General features: G+C 45.2%; 1 protein-coding gene across 3 annotated transcripts in view; it reads right to left on the bottom strand.

Annotated features, from left to right (window-relative positions):
* The window catches only part of COL15A1 (collagen type XV alpha 1 chain), a 1,158,634-nt gene that overhangs the window by 227,455 nt on the left and 908,228 nt on the right, over positions 1 to 22,951 (bottom strand). For all 3 annotated transcript variants that reach the window (XM_075314950.1, XM_075314949.1, XM_075314951.1), the window contains one exon: positions 15,517 to 15,661. In XM_075314950.1, coding sequence (XP_075171065.1) covers positions 15,517 to 15,661 — 145 coding nt within the window. The remainder of the gene's footprint in view (positions 1 to 15,516; positions 15,662 to 22,951) is intronic.

Below are 22,951 nucleotides of genomic sequence, written 5' to 3'. Positions count from 1 at the left end.
CACAAAGTCCATGCCTACCACCTCCCATGGTCTATCTGGCACTGGTAAAGGATGCAAGAGCCCAGCCGGTCTCTGCCGTAATGGACGGTTGCGAGCACACGAGTAGCAGGAACCGACATATCTCTTGACGTGGCTGGCTAAGTGTGGCCACCAATACCACCTCTCCAGTAACTCTCGTGTCCGCCTAATACCAAAATGCCCACCCACCTTTGAGGTGTGGGCCCATGACAGTATATCATTCTGTCGATCAGGCGGAACAAAGGTCTTGCCCGGTGGGATTTGGTCTAACGTCACAGGGGAGAGCGTATGAAAAACCCTGGAGGGAAGGATAAGACGAGGTTCGTCAATCTCTTCCTGGGTAGAAAGCATAGAGCGAGACAGGGCGTCTGCCTTGTTATTCTTACTCCCAGACAAATAGTTGATGGAGAAGTGAAAGCGGGAGAAAAACAAGGACCAGCGGGCTTGGCGAGGATTCAGACGCTGAGCGGTTTGTAAGTACGTCAGATTCTTATGGTCTGTATAGACCTGGAAAGGATGTTTCGCTCCTTCCAGCAAGTGACGCCACTCCTCCAAGGCTAATCTCAAGGCGAGCAGTTCCCTATCCCCAATGGTATAGTTTCTCTCTGCCGGTGAAAAGGTTTTAGCAAAGAAGAAACACGGCCTTTTTCTACCTGCACCGTTCTTTTGATACAAGACCGCACCAGCACCCACTGAAGAGGCATCAACCTCTAAGAGGAAGGGCTTACTCTCATCGGGTCTTTGAAGAACGGGAGCAGTTGAAAAGTGTCTTTTTACTGCCTCAAAAGCCTGAGATGTCTCAGTAGACCAGGCTTTGGGATTAGCACCTTTCTTAGTCAAGGCCACCAAAGGGGCCACCAAAGTAGAAAAATGGGGTATGAACTGCCTGTAATAATTTATGAATCCTAAGAAGCGTTGCACCGCCTTCAAGGAATGAGGTTCGGACCATTGCAGGACAGCAGAGAGCTTCGCAGGATCCATAGCCAGACCCTCTTGTGAGATAATGTAACCCAAAAAAGGCAATGAGGACTGCTCGAATACATATTTCTCGAGTTTAGCAAACAATGAGTGCTCCCTTAAACGGGAAAGGACACGAACGACATCCTGACGATGAGTCTCCAGATCAGGAGAAAAAATCAGGATGTCGTCCAGATACACCACTACTGAGGATAACAGTAAATCCCTGAACACATCGTTTACGAAGTCCTGAAATACTGCGGGTGCATTACATAACCCAAAAGGCATGACGAGGTATTCATAGTGACCTTCTCGGGTGTTAAAAGCGGTCTTCCATTCGTCACCCTTTCGAATTCGTACCAAGTTATACGCACCCCGCAGATCCAACTTCGTAAAAACTTGAGCTCCTCTCAGTCTGTCAAAGAGCTCCGAAATTAAAGGTAATGGGTATTTGTTCTTTATTGTGATTGCGTTGAGACCCCTGTAATCTATGCAGGGACGCAAATCACCCTCTTTCTTCCGAACAAAGAAAAACCCAGCTCCCGCGGGAGAGACAGACTTACGAATGAACCCCTTCTCTAAGCTCTCTCTTATATAGGTCGACATGGCCTCCGACTCAGGTATCGACAGGGGGTAAACCCTGCCTTTAGGTGGAACCGAACCTGGGATAAGGTCTATGGCACAGTCATACGGCCTATGGGGTGGAAGAACCTCAGCACCCTGTTTGGAGAACACGTCAGCGAAATCCAAATAGGGTGTAGGTATGGGAGAGAGATCAGTTGATGCAACTGCAACGACCTTAGGTGGTAAGGGAAGACATCGGGACTGACATTTCGAACCCCAACTAATAATGCTGTCAGACTCCCAGTCAATGTGAGGAGCATGAGTCCGAAGCCATGGAAGACCCAGAAGAACGTCGTCTATACCCTCAGGCAAAACAAGAAAAGAAATCTCCTCTATGTGACCCTGAGACAGGGAAAGGCGCAAGGGAACTGTCCTCAATGTAATGGAGTCAGACAACATAGTTCCATTAACAACACGGACAGGAATAGGCGCCTCTAACATGATAGAGGGAATATTGTGTCCCTTTACAAATCCTGAGGACACAAAAATCCCGTCAGCTCCGGAATCCACAAAAGCCATAATAGGCCATGTATTCTCAGATAACGAGAGCTGACCTGGGATACAACACTTAGAGGGTGCAGAAGACGTCTCTAGTAACCCCCCTCTAATGGTTACTAGGCCAGGGAGTTTCCCTGACGACTAGGACACTTGTTGGCATAGTGCCCAGCCTGACGACATACGTAACATATAGGACGACCAGACTTGCGTAGTCTGGAGAACGTATGACCTAACTCCATAGGAGTGGGAGATGTTTCAGATGCTGAGGAAGATGGTAGTGGACCCTCAACAACTGGAATAGCCCGATGCTTAGGGCGTGAGGAAGAGACCTCGAGTCTACGTTCCTTATGGCGTACATCGATCCTCGTTGCTACTGTGATCAAGTCCTCCAGAGAAGCAGGGACCTCACGAGTAGCAAGGGCATCCTTGACATAGCCTGCCAACCCTCTCCAGAAGATAGGAATCAACACCTTCTCTGGCCAATCTAGTTCTGCCACCAGAGTTCTAAAAGCAATGGCATAAGAACTAGTGGATAACGAACCCTGAGATAAATCTAACAGTCTCAGGGCCGCATCATGGGTAACCTGCGGACCCATGAATACCGCCTTAAGAGCATCAAGAAAGTCTTGATGTCTCAGAGTAACCACATCAGAGCGCTCCCATAGGGGAGTCGCCCATTCTAAGGCTTTGTCCTGAAGTAAGGAGATGATAAAGCCTACTCTGGACCTCTCCGTAGAGAAGCGAGAAGAGTTGACCTCTAGGTGTATCTGACACTGACTAATGAAACCACGAGATGATCTGGCATCGCCAGAATATCTGTTTGGCAGAGCAAGTCGAGGATCATGTGCAGATGTCACCATGGTCTGAGGTTTATCCTCTATACTCTTGAGCCGTGACTCAAGTACTTGTATGTAACGGTGTAACTGCTGATATTCTGCCATAACTGCCAGACCCTTGGCTCAGTCCTAATGTTACGGGGGGCTGTCTGATAATAACCGAAAGGAGTATCAGACAGTCAGGGTCCACCGTGCAAAGACTTTGCTGCAGACTATGGCAGAGTGCAATACCTCTGTTAACTCACAGAAGGATATAATAAGTAAGTAAAGCAATTCCTCCCTTACTTGGAGGGTGTGTTTAATGATCTCTGTTAATAATCACAGAGACAAAGGCAATGTGTGCAAAATGGCACCTACCTAGGTCCGCTCTTCTAGTGGTGCAAAAGAGACGAACAGCAGCGTAAGCCGCACAAAGCTCCTACCTGCGTTCGCTCCACTAGTGTGCGAGGACACGAACCACTAGATATGGCACCTGCCTAGGTCCGCTCTTCTAGTGGTGCAAAAGAGACGAACAGCAGCGTAAGCCGCACAAAGCTCCTACCTCTGTTCGCTCCCCTAGTGTGCGAGGATACGAACAACTGCCAGACGCAGTATAAGGAACGTTACCCTAGCGGCAACGTCCACCTACGAGTAGAATCACAAGGCCCAGCCAGACCATGTGCCTCAGGCACCTGCCTATGTCCGCTCCCCTAAGAGGTAAGGATACGGACAGCAGCCGAAGCTGTAAGGTATAAGAACGCTACCCTGCCGGTAGCGCTCACCTAGCATAGACAGAGGAATGCCTAGAGGAACGCGCACAGAGCGTCTACTCATATGCATGAACCAAGAGGACTGAGCACCATGCGGCGTGTGTCAGGGTCTTATATAGACTCTGTGCCTCATCCAAGATGGAGGACACCAGAGCCAATCCGCTGCCAGAACGACAGGAGTGACGTCATGCTGGCCTATCACCGAGCAAGACGTCACAAGCACATGACCAGCGACCAATCGGCATAGAAGGTGTCAGAGACATGTGACCTCGTGTCAGCGATGATGTCACCCGCACATGTGCAATGGCTCCAAGATTGGACTTAGTCTCCGGCGCTCGCACATGTGCAGTAGCAAAAAATCTGGACTTAGTCTCCAGCGCTCGCACATGTGCAGTAGCAAGAAATCTGGACTTAGTCTCCAGCGCTCGCACATGTGCAGTAGCAAGAAATCTGGACATAGTCTCCAGTGCTCGCAGCAACCGTAACAGGGGAGCTGCTGAAGCCTATAGAGCTATGGACCCTCGGTGGAACTGTGAGTATGCGGAGATTAAACAGACTATTCTAGAACATTATGCTGTGACCCCAGACACTTACAGGACTCAGTTCCGTGCTTTAGCCTGTGATGGGGAAGTGTCTTTTAAGATATATGCTCATAGACTCAAACAAATATGTAATCGCTGGCTGGAGGCAGAGGAGGCCTTATCTTGGGAGACCTTCCTGCAGATCATCCTAAAAGAACAATTCTTTGCCCAGTGCCCCGCTGAGATCCGGGAATGGGTGCGTGAGAGAAAACCAGCGACAGTGGAGGAAGCTGCTGCTCTAGCTGATGAGGTGCTCACTATCAAGCCTCAGTGGAGGGTTCTGTTGGAGGATGGAGAGACGCCTAACAGCTCCACAACACCGGATGCCCCCAGTTATTCTGTCCCCATTGTTCCCCGTTCCTCTAAGCCACCACATGTTGATACCCGTGTTAATGTGCCTCCAGTTGCTTCTACTGCATTTTCTGGAATACGCCGGGGAGAGGAAGTAACAGAGCGCAGGTGTTATGTTTGTAGGCATCCCTGGCATTTGCAGGCCTCATGCTCAGCCAGCCCATGGAGGAATCATCCTCAAACCCCTACAGCACCTTCAGGTGGGAGCCGGCCTCCAAGTTCCCCTACCCCTTACCCAAGAGGACGCCTTGGATGGAGGGAGACCCAGCTCAGATGCTATCAATGTGGACAGCCAGGGCATCGGCAAGTCTCCTGCCCAGCTGTTCAAATGAGGACTGATCCTGCACCCAATCGGATTGTTAATTATTTACAGCCCAGTGCCATGGAGGAAGATGTGGCACCGCTATGTGAGGACTGGCCTAGTGACTCAGCCCCCCATGTTGCACCACCAGGAGTTTACGGGGTGCGACCCGCAGTTATGACGACTTCTGCTCATCAAGGTAAGCACTTACAGGAGGTTGTGCTGGATGGACAGAGACTTGTTGGATTTTGTGACTCGGGTGCTTTCCTCACACTGGCTGATCCCCGAGTGGTTCGGCCTGAGGCAATCCATAGAGGACCTGGGATTGTCATTGAACTGGCTGGTGGACAATGGAGGACTATTCCCACAGCCACTGTGGATCTGACCTTTGGTTTTGGGGTCAGGCGATGTGTGGTTGGGGTGATGGGTGGTCTGCCTGCAGATGTTCTCCTGGGCAATGATGTGGGAGAGCTACGATGCCAATTCGTGGCTGCATGAAGCCACATGTAAGTAACGCTCTGCCTGTGTGTACTTAACCAGTGACCTGTAGAGGTCCCTAGTACGTACACAAGTTGGGAGAGGGAGGGATTGTAAAGATGTAATTTACCCTCTCACTGTATATGCTGTAATACTATGTCATGATATGTATATTTCCCTGTCATTTATTTTGTATAATATGTCATGTAACTTTTCCCTGGTTGTATTAGTTGTAATTCATGTATTTCCTTGGGGGAGCTACTGGTCTCAATGTGTCTCTCTCATACAATTGCAGTCTTGGCATCTAATGTGATTATGTAAATAGCCTGTCGTCTTCTATCCAGAGTTGTGTATCTAGTCTGTAATTCCATTGGCCAGTGAAGGAATAGTCATTGTTCTGCACAGCAGGGGATCCCTTCATCTACTGTGGCTGGCAGACATATCGGAGCCCTGTGATGGACCAAACCATTGATGATAGGATGTGTGACCCCTATCCCCTGAACATGGTGGGCTGGTCAAGGAGCACAGACAATGCATTTCCCTTTTTGTAACTTCAGAGTGAGCTGAAACTTGGAAGAAGAAGGAGCTCCCAGCCTGGGTGGCTGTGGACACGGACGGAGCTAGGCCTGTGTGGCGGCCCGTGGGATTGTGTGGAACTCTTTGGACTACTGTAAGGACGATTGCTTTGTTATCCGGTCCGAGGATTGTCGGGAAGGGCCCCGAATCTGTTTTACGTGTACTTATCGTGTGCTGTTCCAGTGTTCTTGTGAATAAATCTGTTGGATCGTCCCTGGCCTCGTCCATCTTTTGCTCTGTTGTACACCCCCGTCACATCCGCCCATCCCTCTCCATATGGTAAATGCTATAAAGACGAAAAAAATGAAAAGCTAGAATTTTTTGGGTTTTGGTCACCTCTGCAATAAAATGCAATACAAAATGCAATAAATAGTGCTCAAAATGTTGTATTCACCCCAAAATGGTATCAATAAAAACATAAACATGCCCTGGAAAAAATCAAGCTCTCATAGAAGTCATTCAACAGAAAAATAAAAAAGTTGTTGAGATGTTGCTTCAGTATTGTCACATAATCTTCTTTCCTCGTGATACCATCTATTTTGTGAAGTACACCAGTCCCTCCTGCAACAAAACAACCCCACAACAGGATGCTGCCAAACCCATGTTTCACAGTTGGGATGGTGTTCTTAGTCTTCAAAGCTTCTGCCTTTTTCCTCCAAACGTAAGAATGGTAATTTTGCCCAAACAGTTCAATTTTAGTTTCATCAGACTACAGGACAAATCTCCAAAAATTAAGATCTTTGTTCCTGAGTGCACTTGCAAACATCAATCTGGCTTTTTATGTTTCTTTTGGAATAATAGCTTCTTCCTGGCAGAGTGGCCTTTCAGCCAATCTTGATACAGTACTCGTTTCACTGTGGATAATGACACAATCTTACCAGCTTCTGCTAGCATCTTCACAAGGGCTTTTGCTTTTGTTCTTGGGTTGATATGCACATGTCTGACCAAAGCACATTCATCTCTGGTACACAGAACCCATCTCTGGAATGATGGCTGGAAATTCCCAAATTGTTTGTACTTGCGTATAATTATTTGTACAGATGAACGACGCACCTTCAGGTATCTGGAAATTGCACCCAAGGATAAACCAGACTTGTGCAAGTCCACAATTCTCTTCCTGAGATCTTGACTGATTTATTTGCCTTTCCCATGATGCTACACAAAGAAGTAAAATGAAATAAATGCCGAGATGTGATCCTGCACTACCAGGGATTACCTTAACAATTGCTGTTAGTGGAGAAAGTCCACTCAGATCCTCCAAATATCCAAGGCTGGCAAGGAGTGTGTGACGCCCTGGACTAGCCAGGTAGTCACAAACACAACATCACACACACCCCCTCCCCTGGATAGTCTACATCAGTCAAACAAAATCCTTGTTGCCTCCCTCCAGGGTCTGATGTCCACACTAGGTGGGGCGGAGCCAGGTGGTTGGCCTCACCCACCGAGGAGTTCACAGGCCTGGAGGCGGGAAAAAGCAGTTAGTTTTAGTTTAGTTCAATTTGGAGTTCAGTGGAAGTGGAGTGAGGAGTTGACTTTGGAGTGGAGGAACTGCTAGTGTCTGGGTAGGAGCCCAGGCACTGTCAGCAAGATTGGCAGATGGTGGTGGCCATCTGCAGGAGGTGGTGCAAGTCAGCGGAACCGTAGGACCGGGGACGGACGGTGGCCCGCCGGTACCGAGCCAGGGAGCAGATTTGTACCAAGCACAAAGGCAGAGCCATTGGACCCCGACCAGGCTAGGAGCCGCCGACAACGGTCAAATCCGAGAGTGACCGGAACCCCAGGGGTTCCCTAACACCCAAGACCCGACAGAAGGCAACAGTCCACACAGTGAGGATAAAAAGCAACCGCCATAGGCTAGAGATCAAAGGGCCAGTGCCTGCGGGCAAAACGGGCTCCTTCGGTACATACACGCCGAGGAGCGGACTACCGTTGGGAAACCATCGGAGTCAAGACATTCCACAAAGGTGCAGGGAAAGACAGCCACCATCAACCTGTCCGGGGAGAGCAAAGACACTGCAGCCGGCTGCGGGACCCATCCATCCAGCCGTTTGGTTTACCAGAGACTCTGTGAATCTGTGCCTGAGTGAGTACAACAGTGCCATCCGGCACCGCGCCACGCTGCCTCCGCAACCCTGCACCCCAGCTACCCTGCCTCCCCGTATCACCACCGGGCCCCGGGATCACCAACCCCTACCCACGGAGGGGGAACCAACATCCTAGCTGCTCCCTGCCATCGCTCCCGGGATCCCCGTCACCAGCAGCGGTGGTGCCCATTATCACCACGACCCGTGGGTGGCGTCACGGACTATCTCCCCAAACAAACCACCCCCCTTTTCACTCGTGGGCGAGGAGCGCTGCTCGAGTCCCCGGGTCCGGCCCACCGCTCGAGCCACCGAGCAGCAGCAGCAGCCGCGGACCCGAGCGTAGCGAGCGCGGCCCCTCCGCCCGCGACAAGTGCACACTTAAATCAGGACAGACATCTGATGAATATTTTGTGTGGGAAAAAGAAGACAGCACTCTCCATTGCCAATGTGTAGAAATCCACTTTATTCAAACCATGTTCTTTAAAACCAAGCGGAGAAGAAGCTGGGTGGGGGTCTCTGAGGACAGTTCTCAGAGAGCCTGCACCAGGCTTCTTCTCCACATGGTTTTAAAGCACATAGTGTGAATAAAATGGATTTCTACCAATTAGCAATGGAGAGTGCCGCCTTCTTTCTCCAACACAAAATATTCACAAAGAAGCAGTGTATTTCACTTGTTCAGTAAAATACATCCACAGGTATGTCTCTAATTCACTCAGATGTTGCCAATAAACCTATCAGAAGCTTCCAAAGAGATGACATCATCATATGGGCTGTTCCATATTGTTTAAAGACATAGCACTCTTAAAGGTGCTTTACACGCTGCGACATCGCTAATGATATATCGTCGGGGTCACATCGTTAGTGACGCACATCCGGCGCCGTTAGCGACATCGTAGCGTGGGACACCAAGGAGTGACGATGAACGATCGCAAAAACGTCAAAATCGTTGATTGTTAACACGTCGCTCTTTTTCATAATATCGTTGGTGGTGCATGCCGCTGGTTGTTCGTTGTTCCTGTGGCGTCACACATCGCTATGTGTGACGCCGCAGGAACGACGAACATCTCCTTACCTGCGTCCACTGGCAATGAGGAAGGAAGGAGGTGGGCGGCATGTTCCGGGCGCTCAATTCCGCCCATCCTCTGCTAATGGACGGCCGCTTACTGACGCCGCAGTGATGTCGCTATGATGCCGAACGCACCTCCCCTTGAAGGAGTGATTGTTCGGCGGTCACAGCGACGTCGCTGTAAAGGTATGTGCATGTGACGCTGCTGTAGCGATAATGTTCGCTACGGCAGCAATCACCAAATGTCGCACGACCGACGGGGGCAGGTGTTATCGCGCATGACATTGCTAGCTATTGCTAGCGATGTCGCAGCGTGTAAAGCACCCTTTAGTGTTTGTAAACTTTTGACTTTGCAGAAAATAATAAAAATGCCTTAGAACCTTCTCTCTCTTTCATTATTCTGGCATTTGGCAAATATAAATTATTTTGGTAATACTAACTGACCTAAAACAGAAAAAGTTTATTCTGATTTCATGTCAGATAGTGAGAAAAACATATATGTGTCTTTTTAGATCGTGTATGTAAACTTATGGTTTCAACTGTATAGTTTAAAAATTTTCAGTACACCACTAGATGAATTCTTTGAGGGGTATAGTTTCCAAAATGGGGTCACTTGTGGGGAAGGGTTCTGCTATTTTGGCATGTCAGGGGCTCTCCAAATGCAACATGGCATTCACAATCTTTTTTAGACACATTTACGCTCCAAAAATCAAATAGAGCTCTTTTCTTATGCCTGCTTTACACGCTTCAATAAATCTTTCAATCCGTCGTCGGGGTCAAGTTGTAAGTGACGCACATCCGGCATCGTTCGTGACGTATTTGCGTGTGACACCTACGTGCGATCAAGATTGAATGCAAATACGGTGATCGCATACACGTCGTTTATTCCTCATACATTGGACGTTTTGTTGTATGAACCTAGTCAATTGTAACGTGTGACATCCCTCATACGATTGTGATGTCTGATGCTATGTGCGCAGGTGTGCGCTCTGCACCGCAGCTTAAAAAAGGTCCGCTTCAGAGCGCAGCTGAAAAGCTGCGTTCTGAAGCGCCTCACAATGTCTGTCATTCACTAATCTCTGTCAGTCGGTCACTATCTCTGTCCCTCTCTCTCTGTCCTTGTCAGTCTATCCCTCTTTCCCCCTCTCTCATACTCACCGATCCCCGATCACCGGCGCTGCACGGCATTCACACTGCTCCGGCGGCTTTTACTATTTTGAAAAAGCCGGCCGCCCATTAAACAATTTCGTATTCCCTGCTTTCCCCGCCCACCGGCGCCTATGATTGGTTACAGTGAGACACGCCCCCACGCTGAGTGACAGGTGTCACACTGCACCCAATCACAGCAGCCGGTGGGCGTGTCTATACTGTGCAGTGAAATAAATAATTAAATAATTAAAAAAAACGGCGTGCGGTCCCCCCCCAATTTTAAAACCAGCCAGATAAAGCCATACGGCTGAAGGCTGGTATTCTCAGGATGGGGAGCCCCACGTTATGGGGAGCCCCCCAGCCTAACAATATCAGCCAACAGCCGCCCAGAATTGCCGCATACATTATATGCGACAGTTCTGGGACTGTACCCAGCTCTTCCCGATTTGCCCTGGTGCGTTGGCAAATCGGGGTAATAAGGAGTTATTGGCAGCCCATAGCTGCCAATAAATCCTAGATTAATCATGTCAGGCGTCTCCCCGAGATTCCTTCCATGATTAATCTGTAAGTGACAGTAAATAAACACACACACCCAAAAAAAATCCTTTATTAGAAATAAAAAACACAAACATATACCCTGGTTAACCACTTTAATCAGCCCCAAAAAGCCCTCCATGTCCGGCGTACTCCAGGATGGTCCAACGTCGCATCCAGCGTTGCTGCATGGAGGTGACCGGAGATGCAGCAGACACAGCCGCTCCTGTCAGCTCCACGCAGCAACTGAGGTGAGTAGCGCGATCAGCTGAGCTGTCACTGAGGTTACCCGCGGCCACCGCTGTGTCCAGTGACAGCGGGTAATCTCAGTGACAGCTCAGCTGATCACGCGGCTCTCTTCATTTGCTGCGTGGAGGTGACAGGAGCGGCGGTTTCTTCTGCAGCTCCGGTGACCTCCATGCAGCAGCGCTGGATGCGACGCTCGACCATCCTGGAGTACGCCGGACATGGAGGGCTTTTTGGGGCTGATTAAAGTGGTTAACCAGGGTATATGTTTGTGTTTTTTATTTCTAATAAAGGAATTTTTTTGGGTGTGTGTGTTTATTTACTGTCACTTACAGATTAATCATGGAAGGAATCTCGAGGAGACGCCTGACATGATTAATCTAGGATTTATTGGCAGCTATGGGCTGCCAATAACTCCTTATTACCCCGATTTGCCAACAAACCAGGGCAAATCGGGAAGAGCCGGGTACAGTCCCAGAACTGTCACATATAATGTATGCGGCAATTCTGGGCGGCTGTTGGCTGATATTGTTAGGCTGGGGGGCTCCCCATAACGTGGGGCTCCCCATCCTGAGAATACCAGCCTTCAGCCGTATGGCTTTATCTGGCTGGTTTTAAAATTGGGGGGGGGGACCGCACGCCGTTTTTTTAAATTATTTAATTATTTATTTCACTGCACAGTATAGACACGCCCACCGGCTGCTGTGATTGGGTGCAGTGTGACACCTGTCACTCAGCGTGAGGGCGTGTCTCACTGTAACCAATCATAGGCGCCGGTGGGCGGGGAAAGCAGGGAATACGAAATTGTTTAATGGGCGGCCGGCTTTTTCAAAATAGTAAAAGCCGCCGGAGCAGTGTGAATGCCGTGCAGCGCCGGGGATCGGGGATCGGTGAGTATATGAGAGAGGGCTGCTCAATTCAGTTACTCAGGAGTTTAGCGGTCACCGGTGAGCCCTTCACTGGTGACCGCTAATCAGGGCGCGGCACAGACAGAGCCGCAGCATGACAATGAAGTCGGGTGAAGTTCACCCGAGTTCATTCTGACAGTGCGGCTCTGTCTGTGTCTGCTGTCAGCGGCCATTCAGCTCTGCTACATGGCTGTCTGTGTCTGCTGTCAGCGGCCATGTAGCAGAGCTGAATGGCAGATGACATAGTAAAAACGCATCCCTACACATTACACACGCTTGGCAAGTCAATAAATAAAAAAAAAAAAAGGTGCCCAATGCATACGTCACAGAACACATGATCTAAAGGATCGCACACAAAATTGATCAATTTAACATAGACTACTAACGCACGTGTGACAGCAAATGAACGACCTACGTGCGATCACATTCAATCGCATATGCGACCTGGGCGTGTCACATCGCATACGAGATCGCACACCTAATTGTAAGGTGTAAAGCTGGCTTTACCGAAACCTGCCATGTGCCCAAACAGAACTTTTTCACCACATATGGGGTAACATCCCATTACAAAATTACGTAAAAAAACATCTATTTTCTCCTATTATCCATTGTGAAAATTACATATTTGGGGCTAAAACAGCAGTTTTGTGTATAAAACCCATAATTATCGATTTTACATAAACATCTTAAAGCGTTCACTGAAACATCCATGGGATCAACATGCTCAACACACCCCGATATGTATTCCTTGATGGGTCCAGTTTACAATGAGGTCACTTGTGGTTTTTTTTTGCTGTTTTGCTTCCTCAGGGGCTTTGTAAATGAGATATAATGTCTGCAATTTTTCCAGCACAATTTACATTCCAAACTCCAAATTCTGCTTCTTCCCTTTCAAGTTCTGCCATGTGTCTAAATAGAACTTTTTGTCTAAATGTGGAGTATCACTGCCCTCATAAAAAAGTAATTAACAAACTGTTCAGTCCACTCTTTTGTGTTACTGTGCCGCCCCCGCAACAGCCGACGGGCTGCTCGGATCCGGATCCGCAGTTGCTCGTGAGGTCTTCGGATCCGAGGCGGGGTCGCGCGGCCACTCAAAATGAAAAAGGGGCGGTATTTACAAGGGGTGAAAAGTAAATAATGTTCGTGACGCCACCCACGGGTCATGGTAATGTGGGATACCACCGCTGCTGCGTTTGGGGGGGAGCGCCCGCGAGTGATGGGATGGCAGCTTGTGATGTTAACCCCTCCGTGGGCAGGGGGAAGCTGTCCCGGGGCTCGGTAGTGGAAGAATTGGGACCCGTCGGGAGGAAAAGGGCAAAACGTACTCATACTGTCCAGAAATTCTGACACCGACAACGGGTAAACCAAAGTCCTGAATGCCCTGTAGATGTTGTTGGAGCACGCTGGGTCCGTGCCCTTTTGATGTTGCTGGTTGGTCTGAAGCCTTGTCCCTTGGCACTGTGTTTACTTTTTGTGGATCCCTTTTGCCTGAAACTACTCGGGTCAAGCTCACGTGTGTGGCTAACGGTGTGAGCTTGCTCTCAGGGTTCACGCTTGGGATTTTCTGGACGGTTTTGGGAAGTGCTATCCCCCTCATTGCGCTAGTACCCCGATTTTGGTGCGGGTTTAGAATGGCTCATGAAGACTCCGTCCTCGTCGGGTAAATTACTGGGCGGCGTAAAGCTACTTCCCAGCCTACGGTCCGCGTACCCCATCGGGCCCTGGCCCCTGCCCGGTTGTAGCACAAGGCCGCCGAACTGCCCTCCGTAGCAATACCGTGCCCCTTGCCACTTTCCTCTGCGACTGGGGTTCTAGCTCCTCACAGGCCAGGCCAACGTCTGGCACCTGGGACGGGTACAGGAGCCCAGCTCCGCAGCGTGACCTTTTCCTGTCACTGCTGCGCTCCAAACTCACTGACTACACACTGACACTTCTTGGCCCTCCTTCTACCATCCCTACATCTGGGCAGCCCTATTCCCCTCAGGCTGCCCAATGGGTGTCTGGTGGGTGTGGTGCAGAGTGTTCCTCAGGATTTGTGTATACCTGTTCTTAGCAACACCAAAGGGACAGGACCCGTAACCAAGGAGGAGCAGGTACCATGCAGAAGGGCAGATTGCACAGTACCCTTGTGATGATCTGATAGGCCAGGGTGTCACATTACCTAATGCAAAAGTTTAAAATTTGGGGCTAAAGTTACATTTTTGTGAAAAAAATAAATATTTTCAATATGTCGACCTAATATTATCAAATTCTGTGTTGTACCTGTGGATTCAAAATGCTCACTGTACCCCTGAATAAAATCCTTGAGAGGTATAGGTTTCAAAATTGAGTCAATTGTGATGGATTTCTGCTTTTTTGGAAGTTAGGGGCCCTGCAAATGCGACATGGTGCCGGCTATCTATTTCAGAGAAATTTGTGTTCGAAAATTCAAATTGTTCTCCTTCCCTTTCAAGCTCTGACATTTGTCTAAACAGAGGTTTCTGACTGCATGTGGGATAACAAATTGTGTGCTACATTTTCTCATGCTATCCATTGTGAAAGTGAAAAATTCGAGTTAATGCAACATTTTAAAGGAAAATGAAAAATTTTTGCTTTCTTCATTAAACTTTCCATTAATTAGTGTGTAACACCTGAAGGGTTAAATTATATCCTGACAGCAGTTTTGAAGTATTTAAGGGGTGTGGTTTTTAAAGTGGTATGACTTTTGGGGACTTTCCAATATACAGTGCTCCTCAGGTCCCTAAAGAAACAGGTTTTGTGACTTTTTTGAAAAAATTTGAAAATAGTAACAAAATAAAATGATGTTTGAAAAATAATACAGATGAAAAGTATGAGAAATGGTATTTATTACTTATTTTTTATAGCATGACTAACTTTTTTAAGGATATAAAAATTGTAAATTTGAAAATTCCTAAATGTTCACCGAATTTACGATATTTTCATAAATAAATGCAAAATATACCAAAATAGGTTTACCATTATTATCTAAATTTACTATTATCATAAAGTATAATTTGTCATAAAAACAAAATCCTAGAATCCATGGGATCCGTTGAAGCGTTCCAGACTTATTACCTCATAAAGTGACACTGGTCAGATTTAAAAAAAATTGGCTTGGTCATGAAGGTCAAATTTAGCTTGGTCGCTAAGAGGTTAAACTATGTAGGTTGATCCGGCAGTCACATTTTCTTTTATTTGTCCTTTTCTTCTGGTTAACCTACCAACATTACCTCTATCTAGTACACAAATAAAAGGACAAGAGGGACTACAAGACAGTAATTTTTAATATAACATGATTTATTTCACTGTTTGAGTAGGAGCTATAGAAAAATAAATAAAAGATAAAAATAAATCTTTTTTAATTAAGATCTATTGCCAAGTTGCATATATTTTTCATTTCAGATGCACTGAACATAAAACATAAATGGATGTAAAGGAAAACTGTAAAGGATGTTAGTTCTTTTTGGAAACATTGATTCATAACTAAACCTTTTTCAAGTAAAATCACGTTTTGAAGAAAAAAAAATCAAATTGACATGAATTATATTGTAGATTACTAACCTGAACCATATATTGATGGTGGACCTGGTGGTCCAGGAGGACCTGGATTTCCAGATGGACCCATTAAGCCATACCCAGGAGGTCCAGGAAGTCCTGGAACTCCAGGATGACCTGGAGGACCAATAACTGTATCTCCTTTTGGACCCTATAGGAATATACAAATGGTGATATACTGTATACAAGGTTATGAAAATAACATATAAATACATTTGAATAAATGTAGCAAAAAAAATGGGTATATGAAAACCTGAACATTAAAGGAGTTGTCCACTACCTGGACAACAACGTTTTAGAATACGTACTCCCCCATTTACTCACCTCTTCCTGAACTGTTGCTGTTCTAGCTATGTTGTCTTCGGGTCTCCTGGGGCTTGCATGACATTGTTATATCACATGAGCTTTGCAGCCAATCAGCTGATTCTATTGTGCTTCTGCACATTCGCTATTTTTACTTATCAGAGAGAAGTGAGTGCACACCAGGCAAACAGTGGCCTCTGATTGGCTATAGGGCGCACGTGGCATAATACTGTCATGTTAACCCCACTGGCAACATCGCTGGATTGACGCCAGTGCAGGAGGTAGGTACAGTTAGGTCCAGAAATATTTGGACAGTGACACAATTTTCGCGAGTTGGGCTCTGCATGCCACCACATTGGATTTGAAATGAAACCTCTACAACAGAATTCAAGTGCAGATTGTAACGTTTAATTTGAAGGTTTGAACAAAAATATCTGATTGAAATTGTAGGAATTGTACACATTTCTTTACAAACACTCCACATTTTAGGAGGTCAAAAGTAATTGGACAAATAAACCAAACCCAAACAAAATATTTTTATTTTCAATATTTTGTTGCGAATCCTTTGGAGGCAATCACTGCCTTAAGTCTGGAACCCATGGACATCACCAAACGCTGGGTTTCCTCCTTCTTAATGCTTTGCCACGCCTTTACAGCCGCAGCCTTCAGGTCTTGCTTGTTTGTGGGTCTTTCCGTCTTAAGTCTGGATTTGAGCAAGTGAAATGCATGCTCAATTGGGTTAAGATCTGGTGATTGACTTGGCCATTGCAGAATGTTCCACTTTTTTGCACTCATGAACTCCTGGGTAGCTTTGGCTGTATGCTTGGGGTCATTGTCCATCTGTACTATGAAGCGCCGTCCGATCAACTTTGCGGCATTTGGCTGAATCTGGGCTGAAAGTATATCCCGGTACACTTCAGAATTCATCCGGCTACTCTTGTCTGCTGTTATGTCATCAATAAACACAAGTGACCCAGTGCCATTGAAAGCCATGCATGCCCATGCCATCACGTTGCCTCCACCATGTTTTACAGAGGATGTGGTGTGCCTTGGATCATGTGCCGTTCCCTTTCTTCTCCAAACTTTTTTCTTCCCATCATTCTGGTACAGGTTGATCTTTGTCTCATCTGTCCATAGAATACTTTTCCAGAACTGAGCTGGCTTCATGAGGTGTTTTTCAGCAAATTTAACTCTGGCCTGTCTATTTTTGGAATTGATGAATGGTTTGCATCTAGATGTGAACCCTTTGTATTTACTTTCATGGAGTCTTCTCTTTACTGTTGACTTAGAGACAGATACACCTACTTCACTGAGAGTGTTCTGGACTTCAGTTGATGTTGTGAACGGGTTCTTCTTCACCAAAGAAAGTATGCGGCGATCATCCACCACTGTTGTCATCCGTGGACGCCCAGGCCTTTTTGAGTTCCCAAGCTCACCAGTCAATTCCTTTTTTCTCAGAATGTACCCGACTGTTGATTTTGCTACTCCAAGCATGTCTGCTATCTCTCTGATGGATTTTTTCTTTTTTTTCAGCCTCAGGATGTTCTGCTTCACCTCAATTGAGAGTTCCTTAGACCGCATGTTGTCTGGTCACAGCAACAGCTTCCAAATGCAAAACCACACACCTGTAATCAACCCCAGACCTTTTAACTACTTCATTGATTACAGGTTAACGAGGGAGACGCCTTTAGAGTTAATTGCAGCCCTTAGAGTCCCTTGTCCAATTACTTTTGACCTCCTAAAATGTGGAGTGTTTGTAAAGAAATGTGTACAATTCCTACAATTTCTATCAGATATTTTTGTTCAAACCTTCAAATTAAATGTTACAATCTGCACTTGAATTCTGTTGTAGAGGTTTCATTTCAAATCCAATGTGGTGGCATGCAGAGCCCAACTCGCGAAAATTGTGTCACTGTCCAAATATTTCTGGACCTAACTGTAATTATGTTATTTGTGTTTTACAAAGGGGAGTATTTATTTAAAAATCTAACTGGGCAACCCCATAAACCATACATAGAAACAGTCACATTGGTCATAACTAATTTACTTGCTTTAAAATGTTTGTTACAGGGGTTGTTCAGTATTGGGATGAATGTTTGCAGTCACTCTATGTGTCACTCTTTGTGACTGCAGACTTTTGAATCCTCACAGTCTACGCAATGCACACTGTTTCTCCTGTGGTAGCGGCGAAAGTAAGCAGTCACATCATATGACGGCAAATGTATGAGTTGCTGATTCATGGATGTTCACCATATATGTGCTGATATTTAGTCAAAGACCTAATTCAAATATGGAGATCTATTTTATTAACAGTCTCTGATCAAAGTTGACAGAGAAAATCAGACTGATCAACACTGTAACTAACAAGGGCCTAATAGAATAAAGAAATCAATCCAAATCAGAGGTCAGAGTGAGGCTGGTTTCAGACGTCCGTGTTTAATCAGGTACCAGTCACACGCATGGTTATGGTCACACGTGTGTAATACAGGCATCCGTGTTTGCATGCTTGTAACAGGTACCGGAGAAAACACTTGTCTGTATAATAAAAAGATTTTCCATATTTACCTGCTGTCTCCGTGTCTGCTGCCTCCTGCTCCTGACCGCCGCTCATTATATTCAACGATTATTCACCATACTCAGGACCTTGAAGCCGGAACATCGTGGGGACAGCGCTGGGGACAGCACCGCGGGGACAGGTGAGTATTCTGCAAGCACAGTGACATTAAGGAGGTCATTGGAGTTCCCAATAAACTCTGATGACATCGTGATGATCCCCACGACACTCGTGCTACAGCTTCATGGGTTCATCAGAGTTCATTGGGAACTGTGATTAGTCCCCGATGCTGTCCCCGCAATGTTACGGCTTCAATTTTCTCACAACACACACACACACACACACACACACTCACGTATACATTGAGCACATACACACATATGTATACAAACATAGCAGACAGACACACATGGATACACCGAGCACATACACACACATAGCGCACATGCATGTATATACTGAACACACACACACACACTCTGCTTCTGTATACTCACCCAGTGATGCGGTCCCCGGCACTGAAGTCCCCAGCGCTGCTCCTGCTTCCAGCTCCATAGGGCACTGAATATTCAGTGAGTAGAATGAGCGGTGGTCAGGACCAGGAGGCAGCAGAGCCGGAGACAGCACCGCTGGAGAGAGGTAAATATAGAAAATCTTTATATTAAAAAGATCCGTGTTTTCTCCGGTATGTGTCACACTGTTGTCACACGGATCACATCAGTGTGCAATCCGTGGGACACCCGTGCTGCTGGAGAAAAAACGTACATGCCTGCGTGTGTGCGTGCGGGGTCATGAGAGGTCACACAGTCCATGTGAAAACACGGACGTGTGATTAACAGCAAATAATAACATGAGTACGTGAGGCATCCGTTTTAAAAACAGATGTCACACGTACCTGAAACATGGACATCTGAAACCAGCCTGAGGGCTTGTCAATAAGAGCATATTATATAAGATCTGATAGCACACAGGCAACATACTGACCACTGTAGTTCAATAGGGCTGTAGAGATAGCAATTTTTCACATGGACACTCATACGGACATGGACTCAGTGTCTTTTTGAAATAAATTGCAGCATGCACAATTATCTAGCGTACTTCGGATGAAACTCACCTATCCAAGTTTAAGGGATCTCAAAAATAATCAGATCCCATATGTATCATCTGTTCCTCATTCAATTTTTACAAGTAAATTGCAATTCTTATCTAAGGAAACTGTATTTGATCTGGTACATCTTTAACTTTTAATGTACAAAGACGGATGCTACACGGATAGTACAAGGATGTCACACAGAGGACAACAAGCATGAAAGTCGTCCGATTTGTCTGGATGAAAATTGGAGAATTTTTCAAATGTTCATCTGACCCATCCAAACTCAATTTGTTACAGAAGATTCCATTGCAAACCAGTCGGTAATGATTAGAAGCATAGTTTAAAAAGCCGGGGATGGAGCTGGACTAGTCTTGTCTTTGCTTTTGGTTCCTGGCCAGCTTCTCCTTGGATCACACTATTGTGTAGTACGAATCAGGTGCCTTTTTTTAGTAAGCGCTTAAAATGGCTCCAGCCTCTTTGTATGTAACATTTGTAAGTTTTATAGACCTCTGAAGTCCATTGTAACCATTTGCAGATGTACAATTCTCAAAGGACAACACTTTAACACAACCTTAGTAGGCATAGTTGTTGACCAAACAAAAAGGGAAAGGATGCAGCACTGAAAATTAACTCATTTATTGCATATTAAAATATAAATTGTGAACATGGAGGAGACAGGCAAAAAACACACCTGATACTGGTTTACATGTTTTAAGGAATAACCTCTTAATCTTAACCTGGATCAAGCCCTACAGGGGAAACACCCCTATGACATAGAAATGAGAACCCACATTAACCCTTTCCCATACAGATACATTTAAATACAAAAACATTGTTTTTTCTAAAAAATACAAAACCACATTATTCTATTAAGAGAGGACTATAATAATCAGTAATGCAAAGTTAGATCAGTCCTCCTGTTAAGTCCTTTAGGATCAGAAGTGTTCAGCCAAAGAATCCAACATACTTCACGATTAAGCAATGTGCGTCTCCGATCACCACCTTGTTTATAATGGGGAATTTTTTCCAGGGCAAAAGACTTAAAACTCTCCATGTTTCCACCATGTTCAGTTAAGAAATGCTTAGACACCTTAGATGGATTAGTAGCTTCATTATTATAAGTATCACATAAATTCTCTCCGATTCTCTGTCTTAATTTCCTGGTACTGCATTAAACGTATCTAAGGTCACAAGTTTTATAATGAACACAGTTAATAACAAAGTTACTTCCACAATTAATAAACTGTTTAATGTTGCAACTTTGATCCCCCCCGAATCAATAGAATACATTTTTCTTACATATTTACATGACCCACATTTCTCCACTCCGCATTTAAGCAAACCTCTTTGTGTGAGCCAAGTCCTACTTTTTTCTTGTAATACTTTCACTGACCAAACTAGGGGACAAAAAATTTGGCAGAGTGGGGGATTATTTTGCCAAAAAAAGGCAACCATTTTCCACAATAGCATCTAACAGATCATCACTATGTAATATTGGGAGATGTTTTTTTAATAATGCCAGTGACAGCATTATATTAACGACTATAAGTAGTTACAAAAACAGGTCTATCCAATTTATTCTTTACTCTGGTTTTACCATGAAACAATTCTTCCCTGGACTTTTTATCCACCATTTTAATACCTTTGTTTGGAACCTGATTAATATAACCTCTATGGGACAACCTTCTATACACATTTCCTCTCTCTCAAGGAAACACTTTATTCTGAAAAATTTCGTTTAGCGCTTCTAATTTCACCAACGAGAAAATTAATCTTAACATGCTTAGAATAGCACGAATCTGCCCAAAGGATGGTATTACCTGCTGTAATTTTTTGAAAAGTATTTGTATCAATTCTTCCTTTGGTATAGATATCTAGCATCAAATCAAGAAAATTGACAGAAGTCCAGACCCAACTAAACGTAAAAACCAAATTGAAACAATTATTAAAATAATCTAATCAACAAGTGTAGGTATGGCAGATATATCGTACAAACACATAATCAAAATATCGTCCATGTATCTGCCATACCATAAGATGGACTTGAGAAACGGATTAGTGGAAGAAAAAAACATTATTATCCTCCCACCAAGAAAAAAACTAGCAAAATAACGTAGAAATTTTAGCTTCTATTGAAGAACCCCATCTAAAAAGGAATGTGAATTTTTGTTGGTTGATAATACAGTGATGCCTATTTTTCATTCTCTCCCTAAGCTATATAAGGAGAGATTCCCCCCACCCAGGAGGCCCATTGTAGTTGGGATCAGTTCTTTGAATGATCGGCTCTGTGGGTGGGTGGATTCTCTCCTGCAACTTATTGTGAATTTGGGGCCCTAGCTTTTTGAAAGATACCAGGTCTCTTTTGGCATCCCTCGAACCAGTCATGTGGGATGACAAGTGAGTTTGCATTACTTGTGACATTCAGTTATTTTACACCTGCATCACACACAATTTGGGCAGAAAAGCTGTTTCAGACATGATGAGTAAGTACACTTTTTACAGATCTGAATTACGTTCATTTATTTTCCTGGCTCTTGATTACTTATTAAAACATAATTTTTTTATGTTTAATGATGAGGTTTTTTTTACAGCAGAAGGCGTCTTCAAATCGAGCTAAATTGTGTCCGTCTTTTGCTAATTTGTTTTTTGCCTAATGAGAAGATACTAATATTTTTTCTTCCACTAATCACTTTCTAAAATACAATCTTATGGTATGGCAGATACAGTATAGACGAAAAGCTTGGACACACCTTCTCATTCAAAGAGTTTTCTATATTTTCATGACTCTGAAAATTGTAGATTCACATTGAAGGCATCAAAACTAACTATGAATTAACACATGTGGAATGAAATACTTAACAAAAAAGTGTGAAACAGCTGAAAATATGTCTTATATTCTAGGTTCTTCAGAGTAGCCACCTTTTGCTTTGATTACTGCTTCGCACACTCTTGGCATTTTTTTGATGAGCATGCCAAGTAATTGTACATTCACATTGAAGGCATCAAAACTAACTATGAATTAATACTTGTGGAATAAAATGCTTAACCAAAAAGTGTGAAACAACTGAAAATATGTCTTATATTATAGGTTCTTCAAAGTAGCCACCATTTATTTTGATTACTGCTTTGCACACTCTCGGCATTCTCTTGATGAGCTTCAAGAGGTAGTCACCGGAAATTGTTTTCCAACAGTCTTGAAGGAGTTCCCAGAGATGCTTAGCACTTGTTGGCCCTTTTGCCTTCACTCTGCGATCCAGCTCACCCCAAACCATCTCGATTGGGTTCAGGTCTGGTGACTGTGGAGGCCAGGACATCTGATGTAGCACCCCATCACTCTCCTTCTTAGTCAAATAGCCCATACACAGCCTGGAGGTGTGTTTGGGGTCATTGTCCTGTTGCAAAATAAATGATGGTCCAACTAAACGCAAACCGGATGGAATAGCATGCCGTTGCAAGATGCTGTGGTAGCCATGCTGGTTCAGTATGCCTTT

This window comes from Anomaloglossus baeobatrachus, chromosome 6 (genome assembly GCF_048569485.1).
Source record: "Anomaloglossus baeobatrachus isolate aAnoBae1 chromosome 6, aAnoBae1.hap1, whole genome shotgun sequence".
Lineage (NCBI taxonomy): Eukaryota > Metazoa > Chordata > Amphibia > Anura > Aromobatidae > Anomaloglossus > Anomaloglossus baeobatrachus.
The sequence above is the reverse complement of the archived record's forward strand: the minus strand, read 5'-3'. Positions and strand labels throughout refer to the sequence as shown.